The sequence below is a fragment of the Micromys minutus genome, assembly GCF_963924665.1.
Source record: "Micromys minutus genome assembly, chromosome: 2".
NCBI lineage: Eukaryota > Metazoa > Chordata > Mammalia > Rodentia > Muridae > Micromys > Micromys minutus.
Genome location: NC_137971.1, coordinates 51,018,423 through 51,033,559, shown reverse-complemented (window position 1 = coordinate 51,033,559; position 15,137 = coordinate 51,018,423). Strand labels below are relative to the sequence as shown.

General features: G+C 52.2%; 2 protein-coding genes across 3 annotated transcripts in view; one reads left to right on the top strand and one right to left on the bottom strand.

Moving 5' to 3' along the window:
- Positions 1-15,137, top strand: part of MACROD1 (mono-ADP ribosylhydrolase 1) — a 134,899-nt gene that overhangs the window by 29,577 nt on the left and 90,185 nt on the right. The gene's annotated exons all lie outside the window — the stretch shown is intronic.
- Positions 6,458-8,482, bottom strand: FLRT1 (fibronectin leucine rich transmembrane protein 1; the record flags this gene model as incomplete). The annotated part of the gene is made up of 1 exon (XM_080911508.1): positions 6,458-8,482. The coding sequence occupies one exon, from the start codon at positions 8,480-8,482 to the stop codon at positions 6,458-6,460; it is 2,025 nt and encodes a 674-aa protein (XP_080767634.1).

Below are 15,137 nucleotides of genomic sequence, written 5' to 3'. Positions count from 1 at the left end.
AGGAGCAGCGGCAGCCCGGCAGCCTGGGGCCTGCTGAGGCTTTGATTGTCGTTCATGTCGCGCTTGTTTTTCTGTCTTGAAGAGAAAGTCTGATTAGTCCCTCCAGGCGGGTGGCTGGGGTGCGGGGACTCTGCAGGGGTGGCAGGCAAGGCGGGCTGTTGCCTTGGATCTTGTTTCTTATGCCACCCCCTGGATCTCTTTATTTTTCTGCCAATCCCCCTCACCCACCTGATGCAAATCTCTCGGAGAAGGGAAACTGAGTCACCGTTCGGGCTGTAGTGCTGCCAGATCTCGCTGAATCTTCATTTCCCCTCTGCTGGAGATACACCAATCCCGAAGTGGGGTGGGCGGCTTCTGGGAGGAATTTCCCTGGTGAGCCTCTCTCCTGGCCAGGCTGCCAGACAGGTGCAGGCCCCTTACTGCCAGCCCTCAGGCCTTTCCCATGAATGGACAGACAGGTGGCAAGAGGAGGTTGTAAGGTGTTCCAGGTCCCCTGCTGGTCCTCAGTCCCCAGGTGTGTGGGTAGGAAAACCAAACTTCTGCTGAGTTGACTCTGATGGTGGCAGTGTCTTGGGAGTGGGACTGTGTGAAGTGGGGGCTGAGCCACCCGCCCACCGGGCACACTGCCCACCACATACCCACAATTCCCTCCTGGCACAAGCTGGACAATTCAGCAGCAAGGAATTCTGACAGTGGTTTCAGAGAGCCCAGGGTGGCTTCCAGAAGCAGGAGCAGCCCCAGGCTAGAGAGCTGCACACAGGTCAGGAGAGGAGGAGAGCTGGTGCCCTTTCCCTGTGTGGCACACTCTGCGAGCCCCTTATGATAAGAGTGTTGGAGGAGCCCCAGGGACAGAGAAATTCCAAGAATCATGGAAAAAAATCATACATTAAAATCTGAAAGAGGTAGAGACAGGAGAATGAGAAATTTATGGTATTCTCAGCTACATAATGGGTTCGTAGCCATCCTGGGCTATGTGAGACCCTGTCTCAAAAAAAAAAAAAAAAAATCAAAGGAGGTAGCATGGGAGTATCAGAAGTCCAGTGCCAGACTCAGATCATTGGGGTGGGGGTGGGGTGGATAAAAAGAAGAAATATGAAAGGCGGGAAGGAAGGGTGCATTTTTGTCAGTTGTTTTTAAAAGAAGCCGATGTGGATATTTCACACAAATGATTGGGACACTTCAAAAGAATCGGTAAATGCCTAAAAAATGGTGAGCGTTCTTTCCAACAGCGCCACAGGCACCGTCAGCTGGCTGTGATGGACGCACTGGCTGGCAGTGTTGGTTACTCCTGGGTGTGAGGCAGCCGGGCTTGAGGGAACAGGTCCAGGGACATCCTGGGGCGTGCAGTGCTGAGCCCAGCATGTATCCTGTCAGAATCCCTCAGTACCTGCTGAGCACAGACTGGGGAAGGATGCTTTTGTACATTCTGTCCTGGAGGTTGTGATAAAGCAAGCGTGGAAACCTGAATCTTCTAGACAAAGACCTAGACCTTAGATCAGACTGGAGAGCTGTTGGTCACATCCTCAGATCCCGCTTGTATGCTTCATGGGATGCAAAGATCTGCTGGAAAACCTTCAGTTTTCTCTTGACAGCTGGCTGCTCTTTCTCTGGCCCCGGAGAGCAGCAGGTTCGCAGCATAAGGATATAGGAAATCTCCTGACCCTGGAGTCTTACTCCCCAAGTGATGGAGCAGTTTGCTTTTCCTCTGATCCAGATGTGGCAGACTGACCCTAGATGACAGGATCAGAGACTGCCCAGGGACTGGCACAGCTGCTGTATGACCTGTCCCAGCAACAGTGACCCTTCTCCTTCCCATGGCCCTGGTCCCCGCTCTTCAATTTGAACAGTCCTTAAGAGATGCCAGCTCCTCAGAGAACTAGGTAGGAACAGCTGCTACCCCCCTCCCATCCGGACCCGGAAAATGCCTGCTGTGTGGGCCGCCACTTGGGGCAGGTTCATAACCCACAAAAAAATCCCCTTTCCCTTCACCTCCAAGGAGTTTAATCTCTTCTAATCAATTTAGCAGACTCACTTGGTTGTAAACGGTAATGATTTGCATTTTTGAGCCTTTTTATCCTTCTTACCAAAAAAAAAAAAAAAAAAAAAAAAAAAAAAAAAAAAAAAGCCTTCTCTGCTCTCTGGAAAGCCTGTGAATTGCTTGTTAGTGCCCTGGCACCCCTCCAGCCTCAGCATCAGCTGCTGTCACCTGCACCACTGTCTCTGTGAGTAGAGAGCATGGCTCATGAGAGGCCTGCAGCTCCCGACCCTGGCTGTGACATGTCATCTGGCTCTTGGGGGACTCAGACCACCACGCCCCTTGTGCCGGCTGCTGTACCCAGCTTCCCTTGTTGTATTTTTCATAAGCAAGAAGATCGGAAGCCGTGGCCTCCTCCCTGGTGTGCTTAGTGGGAAGCAGTTGTCTGAAGAGGGCTGGCTTCAGGACTCGAACTGACTTGTCGGAGGTTGGGTGGGAAGGGTCCTGAGTATTATTACTTTCCTTGCCAGGGGTACTGAGGGAGGAAGCTCAGGCTGGGAGACCATTCCAGACACACTGCCCATCCATTCAAGACTCACTTCTGTGCACCCGAATCCACATTGGCTCTTCCTACCCAGAACAGGTTCCCCCAGTTTCCTGAGCCCATTTAGAACTTTCCATACTCAGCATGGAGGGGTTGCTCTCACAGGACCTTCATGAAGCAAAAATCTGCTCTAGACACCCTCACTTTAGAGATGGAAGCTTGCATTTGCATAATATGCTCCTGGTTCCCTTGTTGGGGCCTGAGCTTCGAAGCTGACCTACCGGAAACTCTGGGAAAGGGGTTCTGAGAAGGAAGAGTGGCATGGGGCAGGGATGGACTTTTGGCCCCAGGAAGGAGAGGTTAGACTCCTCCCCACGGTTGTGTTCCCAAAGCTGACCTCTTCTTGCCAGCACTGCCCACAGTAGGATGGTACAGTGGCCCCAACAGGGCCAGGGCTGAGCTCCACTACGGAGGAGGCGGGCCAGGCAGCCTTTCAGGGAAGATGGAGGCTTCCTCAGGAAGAGGATGCAGATGAGGGAAGAAAGGGAGCTTTTGATTCACGTCATGTCTGTGGAATTGAGTATGACTAATTAATAGATTTTATTCTTAGTAATCTCTTAAGCATTCCATACGTTGGGCCGCACGCCTGAGCTGAGTCTACCAGAGGCTTCATTCGCAAAATGCAAATGCCCCTGGCCCTGATGCCTCTCTCCTTCCCTGCCTTTTCTTCCCCATTTTTTTTTTTTAAAGAGGAAATTTAAAGTAAAATTGCCATGTAATAGAAAAAGAGATTCCAATCGCTGCATCTAATTACCACGAAGGGTAAACCACTTAACCAAAGAAGTGTCACTGACTTTCTTTTTTTAGTTTAAACTTGCCTTAAATGCCACAAAATACACTCCCCGGAGCTGAGGCCGTGGGGGTTGTTCTGGCTGGTTGGAAACTGTGAGGGTCAGGCTGGCCGACCACAGACTTCCCTATGGAAATGTCAGCCACACACTGGCCATCCAGTGTCAACCCTGGCTTCCCTCAATTCTGAGGGTAGAGGAGGCTGGGTGCTCCGAACCTCTTCTATTGTATTGTGAGGCCAGAAGCCAGGTTCTCTTGTCTCCTTTGCAGAACTGGGACAAAGGTCACACTTGGGGGCTTTCTGCCGGGGATCTAGCTCAGTAGCGGGGTGTTTGCCTTGCACGGTTGGACCTGGATTCAATCTCCAGTACTCCTCCATCTCCAACACACGCAGTAAAGAGCACCGAGGAGATGTTAGGATGAGAAGGGGTAGAAATGACACAGGAAGGGCTCTTGGAGGGGCTGCAGGGCCATGGCTGGGCAGTGTTCACTCTGACCTGCATTTGGTACTCTTTAGGGTGCAATGCTAGTCTTGGGCTCTCCAACTGGGTGTAATATGGAGTGAGCCCCTGTAAAGCAGGAGGCAGATTTGGTCCTCAATCTTTGACATTCTGTCAAGGCTCCTGTGGGTCAGGCTTACACTGTGTTGGGGAGAAGACATTTTTCACAGCCCAGGTGTTTCAAGCACTTGGCCCACAGGCTCCTGAATCTCCGAGTAGGGCCTTCCACCAGCTCCCAGGGTCTAGGCCACCTGTTGTTCCTAAGTGTCATCTTGACCACCAGATCCTTTGTGGGGCAGGAAATAGGGAAGGGGGACATGAGTAAGTCTATGGAACAGGGCAAGTTACAGGTTCAAGGTAGGGATGAGACCTTGGGAGTTATTTTCCAGCGGCCCTAGAGAAGGCTGGCACAGTGCCCTTGATGCCTTGTTTAGCATGTGGGACTCTCCCTCACATACCTGTTCCTCTGAGCCTGCCAGGACTAGGGCACCATTAGGGTCATTGGGGATTGCAGGACTCCAGGGCACGTGTTTATACAGACCTGAATCTGAGGCTCAGGAACATTTCTCTCTTGACCTCATTATGTGAGAAAAAGGACTTAGGATGAAGAGGAAGAAAGGTCTCCTTTGGAGTGATTCACATCCATAGCCCTTGGCCATTCCCTGGGGCTGGTGGGTTGGGGGTCTCCATCTGGTGTGATGACCCCTTGGGCTATGATCAGGAGCTTGTGTCTTTTTCCATTACTCTGAGGCACCTGCGGGGTCCATTTCTTTCTATTTCATCTCTTCACTGAAGGGCTAGTTGGCTCTTTAATGTCCAGCAAGCAGATGTCCCACCAGGTTCACTTTAGGCAGCGGCCTGGCCTCTTCTTCCTCCTGCCTTTGCTTTGGATGGAGTGTCAGAGGTCTTTTGAAAACATCAGTATCAGGAGCTGGACCCCTTCTCATCTGGCTGCCCTCAGACCAGCATCTTCCCTTTGATGACTTTTCCCCCCAGTGCAGGGCAAAGCGAAGCATTGACAGATGGTGACCTGGGCTCCCCGAGTACTGGACGAAGCAGACATCAGAACCCCAGGCACCGCTCTTCCCTCCTTTCTGGATTTGCTGTCATTATTTTATCATCGTTTTAATCTCACGGCTCACCACACTGTGGTGTGAGTTGATAAATGATAACGACATTGATTCCGCAGGGAGGGAATAAAATCTCAGCTCTTCTGAGGGCTCCGGTCAGTACCCTTTTGTAGGTTGATTTTTTTTTTTTTTTTAACAAAGAAATCTGATTTTTCCCTCTTGAGAACAGAGCCCCTGGTGTGGACATAGCTGAGATTGTGTGTGTGTGTGTGTGTGTGTGTGTGTGTGTGTGTGTGTGTGTGTGTGTGTACGCTGATGTCTCCCAGCAATTTTCTGAAAAAAATCTTTTTCTTTTTTTTTCTGGGCTTTGTTTGGGCAGTCGTGGAAACCCAATAGGTCTAGCCAGCTGATGTGTGTGTGTGCACACAAATATTTATAAACAGTCCCTGTTTATAAATTACCTGTTCCAGGAGAAAGAGTAAACACAATTGTGGGGATAACATCTGTTGGGGGAGGGACAGATGAGAGCACTGGTCATCAAGGAAAGCTTCTCAATATCAGAAAGGGGAGTGGCCTGGCTCTGGGCTAGCTGACATAGCCTCGCCTACTACTGGACTGGGGGACCTCCCTCCACCTACTCACGGTCTACTTACTTACTCAATGATTTCTAGGAGAAAGCAAGATTTTTGCAATTCTATTGTTTGAGGAAATGTCAAGGACGGACACAAGAAGTGCTGAGAGGACAGACACGCAGCTCTATCTACCTGTCCGTACTGAGACACATGAGCGGCCACAGGTGGGCAGACAGATGCCCCTGCACATGGCAGGGAAGGCCGCAGCTTCCGTCGGAGCTTCTAAGGAGTTGGGTGAATGGAACTGAAGTGTTCAGCCTTAGAAGGAAAAGTTTGACTTTTTTCTTTTAATTGACTATGGTATTGTTGAGAGAGCATCTCGGAGAATGCCGTGTTTCTGTAGACCTGGAAAGGAAACAGTATGGAAACCACCAGGAAAGAGAATTCAGGATATTGTCTCCATAGTGAAAAGTCTTTTCCTCCCCTGGCTCTTTTGTGAGGAACCTGAAAACCTTTCATTGAGTTGTCACCCGTGAGCAGACAGGACGGTTGCTTGGGGGAGGGGAGGCTCCATAGCGTCACGTGTGTTTGCCATCTGCTTCTCTCTCACGGCCCTGAATGGAGCTAGGTGTATACAAAAGTTGTACAGGTAGTATCAATCTGGTTCAGGAAAAACAAAAGTCCCAACCCAACCCAACCCTTCCTGCGAGATTATTTTTAGTCTTTCACTCTCATGATCTGGTATAAATTACATCTCCAACAATGCTGAATCCCCCTCCTGCCTTCTATGTATTGTTTTTAAACCCCACTGTTGTGTTCTGCAAAGTCACCAACCCTCCCCAAACTCTGCTTTCCACTTGGAAAGTCACTGTGGAGTTTCTCTTCCTGGCTCCTGCTGTTGCAGTGGGCTCCACAGAGCCATGTGCTCACACCGGGGGCAGCCAGCTTCATGTGTAAGAGTAGTCCACGTCAGGGATCCCACCTTCCCGGTAGCCTCGAGTGGTGCCATAGCCAATAGTGTGGGCGCCCTTGCAGAGGCTGCTGCCATTGGAGGGAAATATGGTGTGCACCACGTACTCCTCTTTGGAGCGGTACGGGTTGATGGGTAGCATCTGTAGTCCTGGGCCTCGGATTTCTAGAATGGAGTTATCCTTCTTGGTCCCCGACTCCATGTAGTCATCCTTCTTCCTGCTGCCCCTGTTGTAGACCCTCTCTCTGGTCAGCAGCTCGCCAGCCCGGTGCACATACCAGCAAATGGCTCCCAGGACCAGGAAGAGAAATACAAGAGCCACGGCACCACCAATAATGCCAGCCAGGGGCAGCCCCGCCATAGGGCCAGCATTCTGTTCCTGATTGAGTGTGGTGGTAGGGCCATAGCTATCCGCTGTCTCTGCTTTGGCACACACAGGTGTCTCATCAGCCACATAGGTGTTGCCAGTCTCCATGGTGACCATACAGATGATGTAGGTGGACTTGGGTTCCAGTGCTGTCAGCAAGTACTCTGTCTTGTCCCCCTGCACCAGGGTCTCTGTGATAGAGCCCACAGCTGGGCTATGGCCCAGACGCAGCCAACTGAGCCGGAAAGAAGAGGCAGGCAGCATGGCCTTCCATGTGATTCGGATAGAGTCTGCAGTCAGAGGCTTCACCTGGATTACCAATGTCTTGGCGCCATCACCAGTGGCCATAGGGTAGTCAATGTTGGAGTCAGGGAGGCGCAGTCCTGGCCTCTTGGCCTTGAGGGTAAACAGGGAGCCCTGGGGCGTGGTGGCAGAGGCATGGTTGCTGGCTGTGGTCTTGGCAGCTGCATTAGCTGCACTGCCCTGTGACCCTGCCTCAAAGCACTCATCCATCTCACTGGTGATGTCTTTGATGGCCATGCCCCGGACCTTCTCAGGGCCCTGGCACATGAGGCCCCGCACATTGACCACTGCGGCCCGCGCCTTTACCCAGTCCCGCAGCCACATGAGGTTACAGCCGCAGAACCAGGGGTTGTTCCTGAGGAGCAACTGTGCCAGGTTCCCCAGGTCATCAAACAGGCCTCGAGGCAATGTGGTGAGGTTGTTATTGGACAGGTCCAACCTCTCCAGCTCCCGCATCTTGGCCAGTGTGTTGTAGGGAATGTGACTGATGGCATTGTCCTGCAGGTAGAGCTTCTGCAGGTGGGCACTGGGCAGGTTAAGGGGCGGGGCAGCCAGTGAGTTGCGTACCAGTGACAGCTCTGTGAGGTTCTGCAGGCGGCTGAAGGTGTCATCGGCGATGCGCTGGTTGGCCAGCAGGTTGCCATCCAGAACTAGGCGCCGCAGGCTGTTGAGACCCTTGAATGCGTGCAGGGGGATGGTAGAGATGCGGTTGTCGTCCAGCCTCAGTTCCTCCAGCGTGTGCGGCAGCCCCGATGGGATGCTGCTCAGGTGGTTCCGGCTCAAAAAAAGCAGCTTGAGCTGCTTGCTGTCGGCAAAAGCATCCTCCTCGATGCTCACAGTGGAAACGGAGTTGTCATCCAGGTGCAGCTTCTCCAGCAGCGGGATGCGAGCCAAGGAGTCCCTGGCGATGGTGCGCACATTGTTGTCCTGTAGATGCAGCTCTCGCAGGGAGCGGGGAAGATTGATAGGGAATTCATCCAGGTCATTCTCATACAGGTAGATGACCTGTACCTTGACCTTGGTCTTGAGATCCTGAGGGATGCCTGCGTTGTTGATCTGGTTGTTCTGTAGGTAGAGGGTGGTGGCATCATCAGGGATGTCGGAGGGGATGGATGTGAGTCCCCGGTCATTGCAGTAGATGAAGCCGTTGTCACAGCGGCACACTGACGGACAGGTGGTGCTATCGATGACCTCTGTGAGGAAGGCAATAAGCCCATAGCAGAGAAACAGCCAATCCCGCAGGTCCATGGTGGCCGTGGTCATCACGACAGTGGCTGTGACAGTGGCAGCAGGTGTGGTAGTAGCGGTGGCAGCAGGGTGTGCCACCACCATGGTGGACAGCTGGTACAGGTCTGACCCACCTAACCTGGAGTCTCAGAACCTGCAAGGAGCACAAGATAAGTGTGCAGAGTGTGAGACAGTGTCGAGGCCTGGGGCGAGAATTAGTAAAGTTAGGTCTGCAGGGCTGAGGCCAGGCCTGTTCTGGAGACAAGTAAGCTACCTGGCCAGGGTGACGCTAATGACTGCTGTTCACTGTGAATCTCGTCAGTAGGGTCTGGTTCTTGAGGGGAGCGTTTAGCATGAGCTCACAGCCTCAGCCTTTAAGGGTCCCACAAATGGTGCCAGCGGTGGGACAGTGATTTAGGGTGAGTCTCACAGATGAGCTGTCATTTTCCACAGACCCAACTCTGGCATGGACTCAGGGTTTGAAAGGAAAGCTTGTTTCTGGGAGGCTGTGAGCTCAAGAGGCGTGTCGCCAGAACCTTCAGGAAAGACACAGCCGGCGCTGTCACTGGTGGGCAGTGGAGAGCGCCGGGCTCATTGTCTGAGGGTGAAACATCACGTCCTGTTTGTCACCCACGTGTTTCATACACAGCAGGATGAGGTGTCAACAGATCTGACGCCTGGCTCTCGGTTCTGTGTTCTCTCGTCTTTCCATACCTTGTCTCTCCCTAGTGGAAATAACTTTCAGCTATTTCAGGGCATACACACACACACACACACACACACACCACACACACATGCACATACACACACACATATACCACACATACAAACACACACACACATACACACACACACACACACACGTATGTTCACTTACACATCGACTTTCTTGATTTAAAGAAATGAGACAAATAAAAGGTGGGAGGTGTTGTTGGCATGCTGAGGAAATTTTTCTGCAAGGTATAATTTCAGTTTTCTGCAACTAGAAAGATTGCAGCACAGAGTTTTTTTCCTTACTTTACTGCTCACAGTGGTAAAAAATCAATTAAAGAGAAATTATCTTTCAATCTCAGTTTAAAAAAAAAAAGGTGTCTTCATACAGCTAGCAAAGGTCTGCAGTAAAACTCGGGGTCAAGGAGGCTTTCAGAGCAGGATGTAATAGCTTCTCAGACCTGATCCAAGGGCCTGGCCTGCGAGGACAGCTCTAGAGCATGGCCAGCTCCTGCTGTGGCTAGTGGAAACCTTCTGAAGATGCTCTAGGAACCAGGTGCCCTCATTTCTCACCTGCGCTAGACTCTTCTCCCTCGCCCAGCCTTCTCTGTTCCTGGCGGTTTTTCTCTATCCAGTGACCTCCTCTTCACCCTTTAGGACCCTGCTTAAGTGTTCCTTCCTCAATTAGGTCTTCAAGGAGGCCTCTGCCCTGCCCACCCACTCAGCCAAGCATCACCTCGTCCTATCAGTCCATCTCCTCACTCCTCACTCCAGCCTGCATGGCCCACATGGCCACGACCCTCTCACCCTGCCCTACACAGCTCCCTGCATACCGAGCCCTCCATCCCACTTTCTGCCTTGCTCTGGGGTTCACTGTGTGGTCTTATTTCACTGGTCACCCTCATCAGAAGCCTTGACACCCAACTGGTCTCTGCTGAGGCTCCCCACCGCCACTTCTCCTCCTACTTCTCACCCCCTGCCTTGTAGTGTTCCCTCCCCTGCCTCCCCGGCCTGGGACTCATCCACTCAGCTCTCTGCCCAAATTCCTCCACCGTCTAGAATGCTGTCAAAGCCAAGTAACAGGCACAGTGACATTCCTCTCTCTCTGAAGCAGCTGGACCCACCCTGCTGCCCCAAGACACACTTCTCTCTGCTTAGAGCTGCCCCTCACAGGAGCATGCTGTCCCATACTTCCTTCAGGTGTGGCTTTCCTGGTCACCTTGCCAAAACCCATAACTTCAGAATATGCCCTCTCTCTTCAGTGCTTGCCTACTCATTACTAGCGAGTGTGTGCTTTATGTTTGGACTTTGTGGCTATCTTAGCTATTAGATCTAGCCTAGTGGTTGGTTCATTTATTAATTAATAGTTGGCCCTTATTTATTATTTCTACAAACAAACTAATACTGACCCATTCTGAAGAAACTGAGGCACAGGTCTGCTAACAGGAGGCTGTGGAAGCTAGTTGTGCTCCTGGGCCTAGAATCTCACTGCATCGTTCCCACACTCCACCAAACGGGGCCCAGCTAGTCAGTCTGGGCATCACCATAGGCTCTGGCTAAGGGCTTGCTTGTCTTCATCAGCCTCCTGTCATTCTGCGTGAGGTATAGGCACCCCTAGGCTGTCCCAGGCCTGACCTAATCCTCTTACCCCTCATCACCTTAGAATCGAAAGCTAAGACCAGCATTGCACACCCCCGCACTGGACGCCTTGAGCCAGGCCCTGGAGTCTGCATTCACAGGCAGCCCATACAGCACTCTCAGTGTGTTCCTTCCTGTGCCTGGCAGTCCTACGTGTTATTTCACAACTTGGGGCTTGTAGTTCTGAAGGACACTCCCCTCCCCCCCCCTGACATTCCAAGGTCACAAACACCCAGACCTCCAGCTGTACTTCAGTCTCCTCTTAATGGAGCCTGAAGGAACCATCACAACAAGTCAGTCTGTGAGCAGGGACCAGGAGTGGGCAGGGGGTTTAGGCTTTTCCTAAGCTGTTTCATTCTTCTCTGGGTTGTGGCTCAGCATCTCTGCCTGCACCTCAGAGTCAGGCTGGAGGACACACCTGCTCCTGGCCAGCTGGTGGGTACCATCTGAGGGGCATAGGCAGCCTCTGCACTTAGCTGTTTTGGACCAGTGCCCTGAGCAGTGCCAGACTTGCTAAGGCCAAAGCCAAGGCTGCCACCACAGTCCCTGGCATGGGCATCTATTCTCCTCCTGTTTAGCTCATGGCCACAGTCCCCAGACTCCCGAGGCTCTGCATCATAATAGAGTCTAAATTGCACCTCTCAGAGATGTTTGATGGATAATGGAGCAGCAGTAAGAGGCAGGGACCCAAGGCCTTTCCACTCCTGTATCTGATGCCCATCCATCTTGCCCAAGCGTCCCTGGCCACCCTGCTTCCCCAAGGCCAACTCCAGTCTCAGCCAGTGGCAGCTTCAGGAACAGCACAGACCAGGCTGGGGAGGGAGACTGTCTGGAGGAGCCCTTAAACTGCCTGGATGCTTGGTGGCCTTTTCATCCCCTCGTTGTGTTTGATAGTTTACGTGGCCGTCAAATTAAACCTGGTAAATTGCCCATCTTTTATGGGATCACTGGTCGTCATTGTGCGGATCACACAGACAAGTGTGGTTTGAGTTACGGCGTGCCGGTTCTGTGACTGACAGCAAGATCCTGACACTGCACCGGAGGAGTGCAGACAGGAGGCTCAGGCTGCTGGTGTCCGTTAGCTGAGGGGGCTTAGGGGCAGGGGCTGGGGCAGTTACTGGCTCCTGACAATGATCAGAACAAAGTACAATAGACTCAAGCCCTGCCCACAACACTTCCAGGCAGTGTCCTCTCTGGGCTTGTTTCCCTGTCTAAGTATGTGGCTGACAGCTGCCCTTATGTGAGGTGTATGAAGAGACCATATGTGCAGAGTACCCCACATGCAGCCTATGTCCCATAGCTGACTGCTTCCTGCTATACATGGGCACAGCCTCTGTGTCAACTGTCATTCTGTGCTTGTCCTTCATGCCCTGTGCTATGTGTGTCTCCTGTACCTGCATTCTGTTCCAGTCATTGAGAAACCAAGGCCTGGCATGGACATACCACGAAGGGGTGGCAGGTACTTCATGACTTTTAGGGGACTGAGGGGCCAGGTACATTCCCAAAGGAAGCCAGGCTGGGAGGAGATGGAAGACGAGGCAGACCACCCCTGCTTCCTAGCCTGCCCCTCTGCCCCTCTCTGCTTGTCAATGAAGGCAGTTTCAATGCTAGGCATCAGGCATGGTCTTGGCTCCCATGAGAAGCAGATATCCAGATGACCCTGGGCCCAAGGAGGAAGACCATGGAGATAGGACCAGAGGCTCACAGGCTGCAACCATATGGCCTTCCCATTCCCTGGGTCTATCTTCTCTTGAGAGAAGGCCTAGCTGGACCTGGGGGAGGAGCCACCCCATTCTGCCCAGTGTCCTCACAGGCCAGTCTGCCCTCTGCCTACACTGGCTTCTCATCTTGAAAGCCAGGCCCAGGGTATCTGTCCTGTAATGCCGTCAGCCAGCCTTCTCTCAGTCTTGGCCTATGTAAAAGAGTAGCTTCAGGACTGGGGGCTTCATCTGTGAAATGGGACCAAGCATGGTTTACTTCCTTGGGTTTTTGTGAGGATGAAACAGGCAACTTTTAGCTTGGCTGAGCACTCCCTGGCCACAGGGAGGGAGAGGTTACATCACTGGCCACGCTACTTCACTGGCCCAGCTGTAAGTTATAGATGAGGCCCAGGAACTTGAAGCTTGTTCCAGCAGATGCCACAGAGGCACCTCCTGCACACCCTGACTCTCTAGCATATTCTTGTCTTGCCTGCTCTGGGGTAGCAGCCAGACTCACCCATCACCCCAAACAGCTCTGCCCCCAGGCCTTGTCCAGAGGTAGCACTCAGCATTGGTACCGCCAGGAAGAGTCGGGGGCGGGGATTCTTTTCAAACCTAAAGTTAATTATTTTTCTAATTTCATGCCGCATGCATTATGTATCAGCTGTTATCGCTGGCAGTAATTGCAGACAGGTATGTAAATCCACCAGAGATGAACTGCGAGTTCACCTAAGCGTGTGGGCCGCTGGGTGGGGCTGGGCAGCAGGATGTCCTCCTTGGCTTCAGACAAAGTGAATCGCTTTAAAAAACAAGACTTTCAAATTGTGTCTTAGGAGGTTAATTATATTGATAGCAGTGTTCGATATTAAACTATGCAGGGCCAGGAAGGGGGAGGGAGATGAAAGGAGACACATGTAATTTTGTTTCTTTCTGTCTCAGCATCACTTAATGAAATGGTCCTCCACCTGATACTGCCTCCTGGGTCCCTTGGAGTAATGCTGGCTCCGCTGGGACATAATTCCTTTGGGGAAAGGGGGAAAAGAAGAAGCAGAAGAAGCAGATGTAACCCCAGTGCGGGAGAATGAAGAAGGAACGGTGTCAGAGGGCAAGTGAGTCCTCTAGACCAGGACTGGGGCTGTGCTGTGCTGCTGAGCTCCTTAATTGCCTGCATGAGCCTAGAAGAGAGGAAGGAGCAGGTGTAGAGGCAGGACGGATCAGAGAGAATCCCAGGCAGGCATGGAGACCGGGGCCTCGCAGAAGCAGGGAACCAACCTGTGCTCTCAGTGAGGATTTTATTTGTGATCTCCAGTTTCCGGGACTCCCATTACATGTCTGGCCCTTTCCACTGGACCTAAACAACTGCTTTTAAGGTGTGGTCCATCCTGTGCCCAGCAATAAGCCTGGCTCAGAGAGGCTACATTAAACACACCGTGTGTCTGTGTGTGAGGCCAGAGGTTGCTATGGGTGTATTTCTCTATTGCTCTGCACCTTATATTTTGAGATAGGTCTCTCACAGAATTCAGAGCTCACCCATTGGCTGACTGGCTGGCCAGGGCCCTCCAGTGATCCACCTGTTTCTACCAAACTCCAAGTGCCAGGGTTACAGACATGCACTGCTATGCCTGGCTTGTGTGTGGGCACTAGGAACTGAACCCACGTCCCCATGAGTATGCAGCAGGCACTTTACTGATGGCACCATCAGTAGACAAGGCAGGCTTTAAACTCTAAAGCCCAGAATTAGGCAGCTAGAGAAAAGAGAGAGGTTGGGCTTTGTTTGCCATCAGCATCACCCCAGAGGCCATGATGACCTGGGTGTTCCCCTTTCATCGGTCCTGAGAGGCAGAAAGTTCTGTCTGAACTATGAAGAGCTGCCCCACCCGGCTCTCAGAATCACTGTCCAGTGTTCAATTTCAGCTGCTCTGGAGAAGCAGGCCCAAGAAGGCCTGGCTGTGCCCCAGCTTGGTGGCCAGCTTGGCACTGTCCAGCTGCAAGCATATCACCACCATAAGTGCCTATACCATGAATGCATGTAAGAATAGAAAACTGAGAGAACCCTGGGAGCAGGAGGAAGAGGATTCTGAGCCTATCCATCTGCCTTTTATAGATGTGGAGGAATGGGTTGAGTGGCAAAGCCTTCTACTAGTCTCTGCTAGGGCTGAACTCTTAAACCCTTCCCCACAGGGTTGTGAGAACAGATGAAGGGACACACCCCAGCTCACCAACATCTCTTGCAAGCCATTGATCTGTGGATTCTTCTTAAGGGGCGGGGGGGGGGGGGGGAGTAGCTGGCCTTGTCTCTTTCTAGCTGCCTATACCTCATGGTTACAGAGAGGCACATTCAAGGACACCACTCTTAGCCAGAACCACCCAGGCCCATCCCAGGTACCTCTGCCCCCAAAGCCCAGTGTGTTTCTTTTGTCTCTGCCTCTGGGTGCACAGAGCCTGCTGAGCAGATTTTCCATCGGTTCTTTGAGCAACAGGATTGCTGGGAAGTGGTTGTTTTTTCCCCTCTGGCTGGGTCTGGCCCCAGGAATTATCTATCCCCTAGCTCCTCCTAGGGGCTGGGAGGAAGTTGAAGATGCAGAGAGGAGGACCATAGGCAGGCGGGACCCAGCTGTGTGCTTGCAGCCCTGCTGCTAGGTTGTCGCGCCTTTATAATAAATAACAGCAAATAGCCCATCCGCAGGGCATCCTTCACCCCAGTGGCTAAT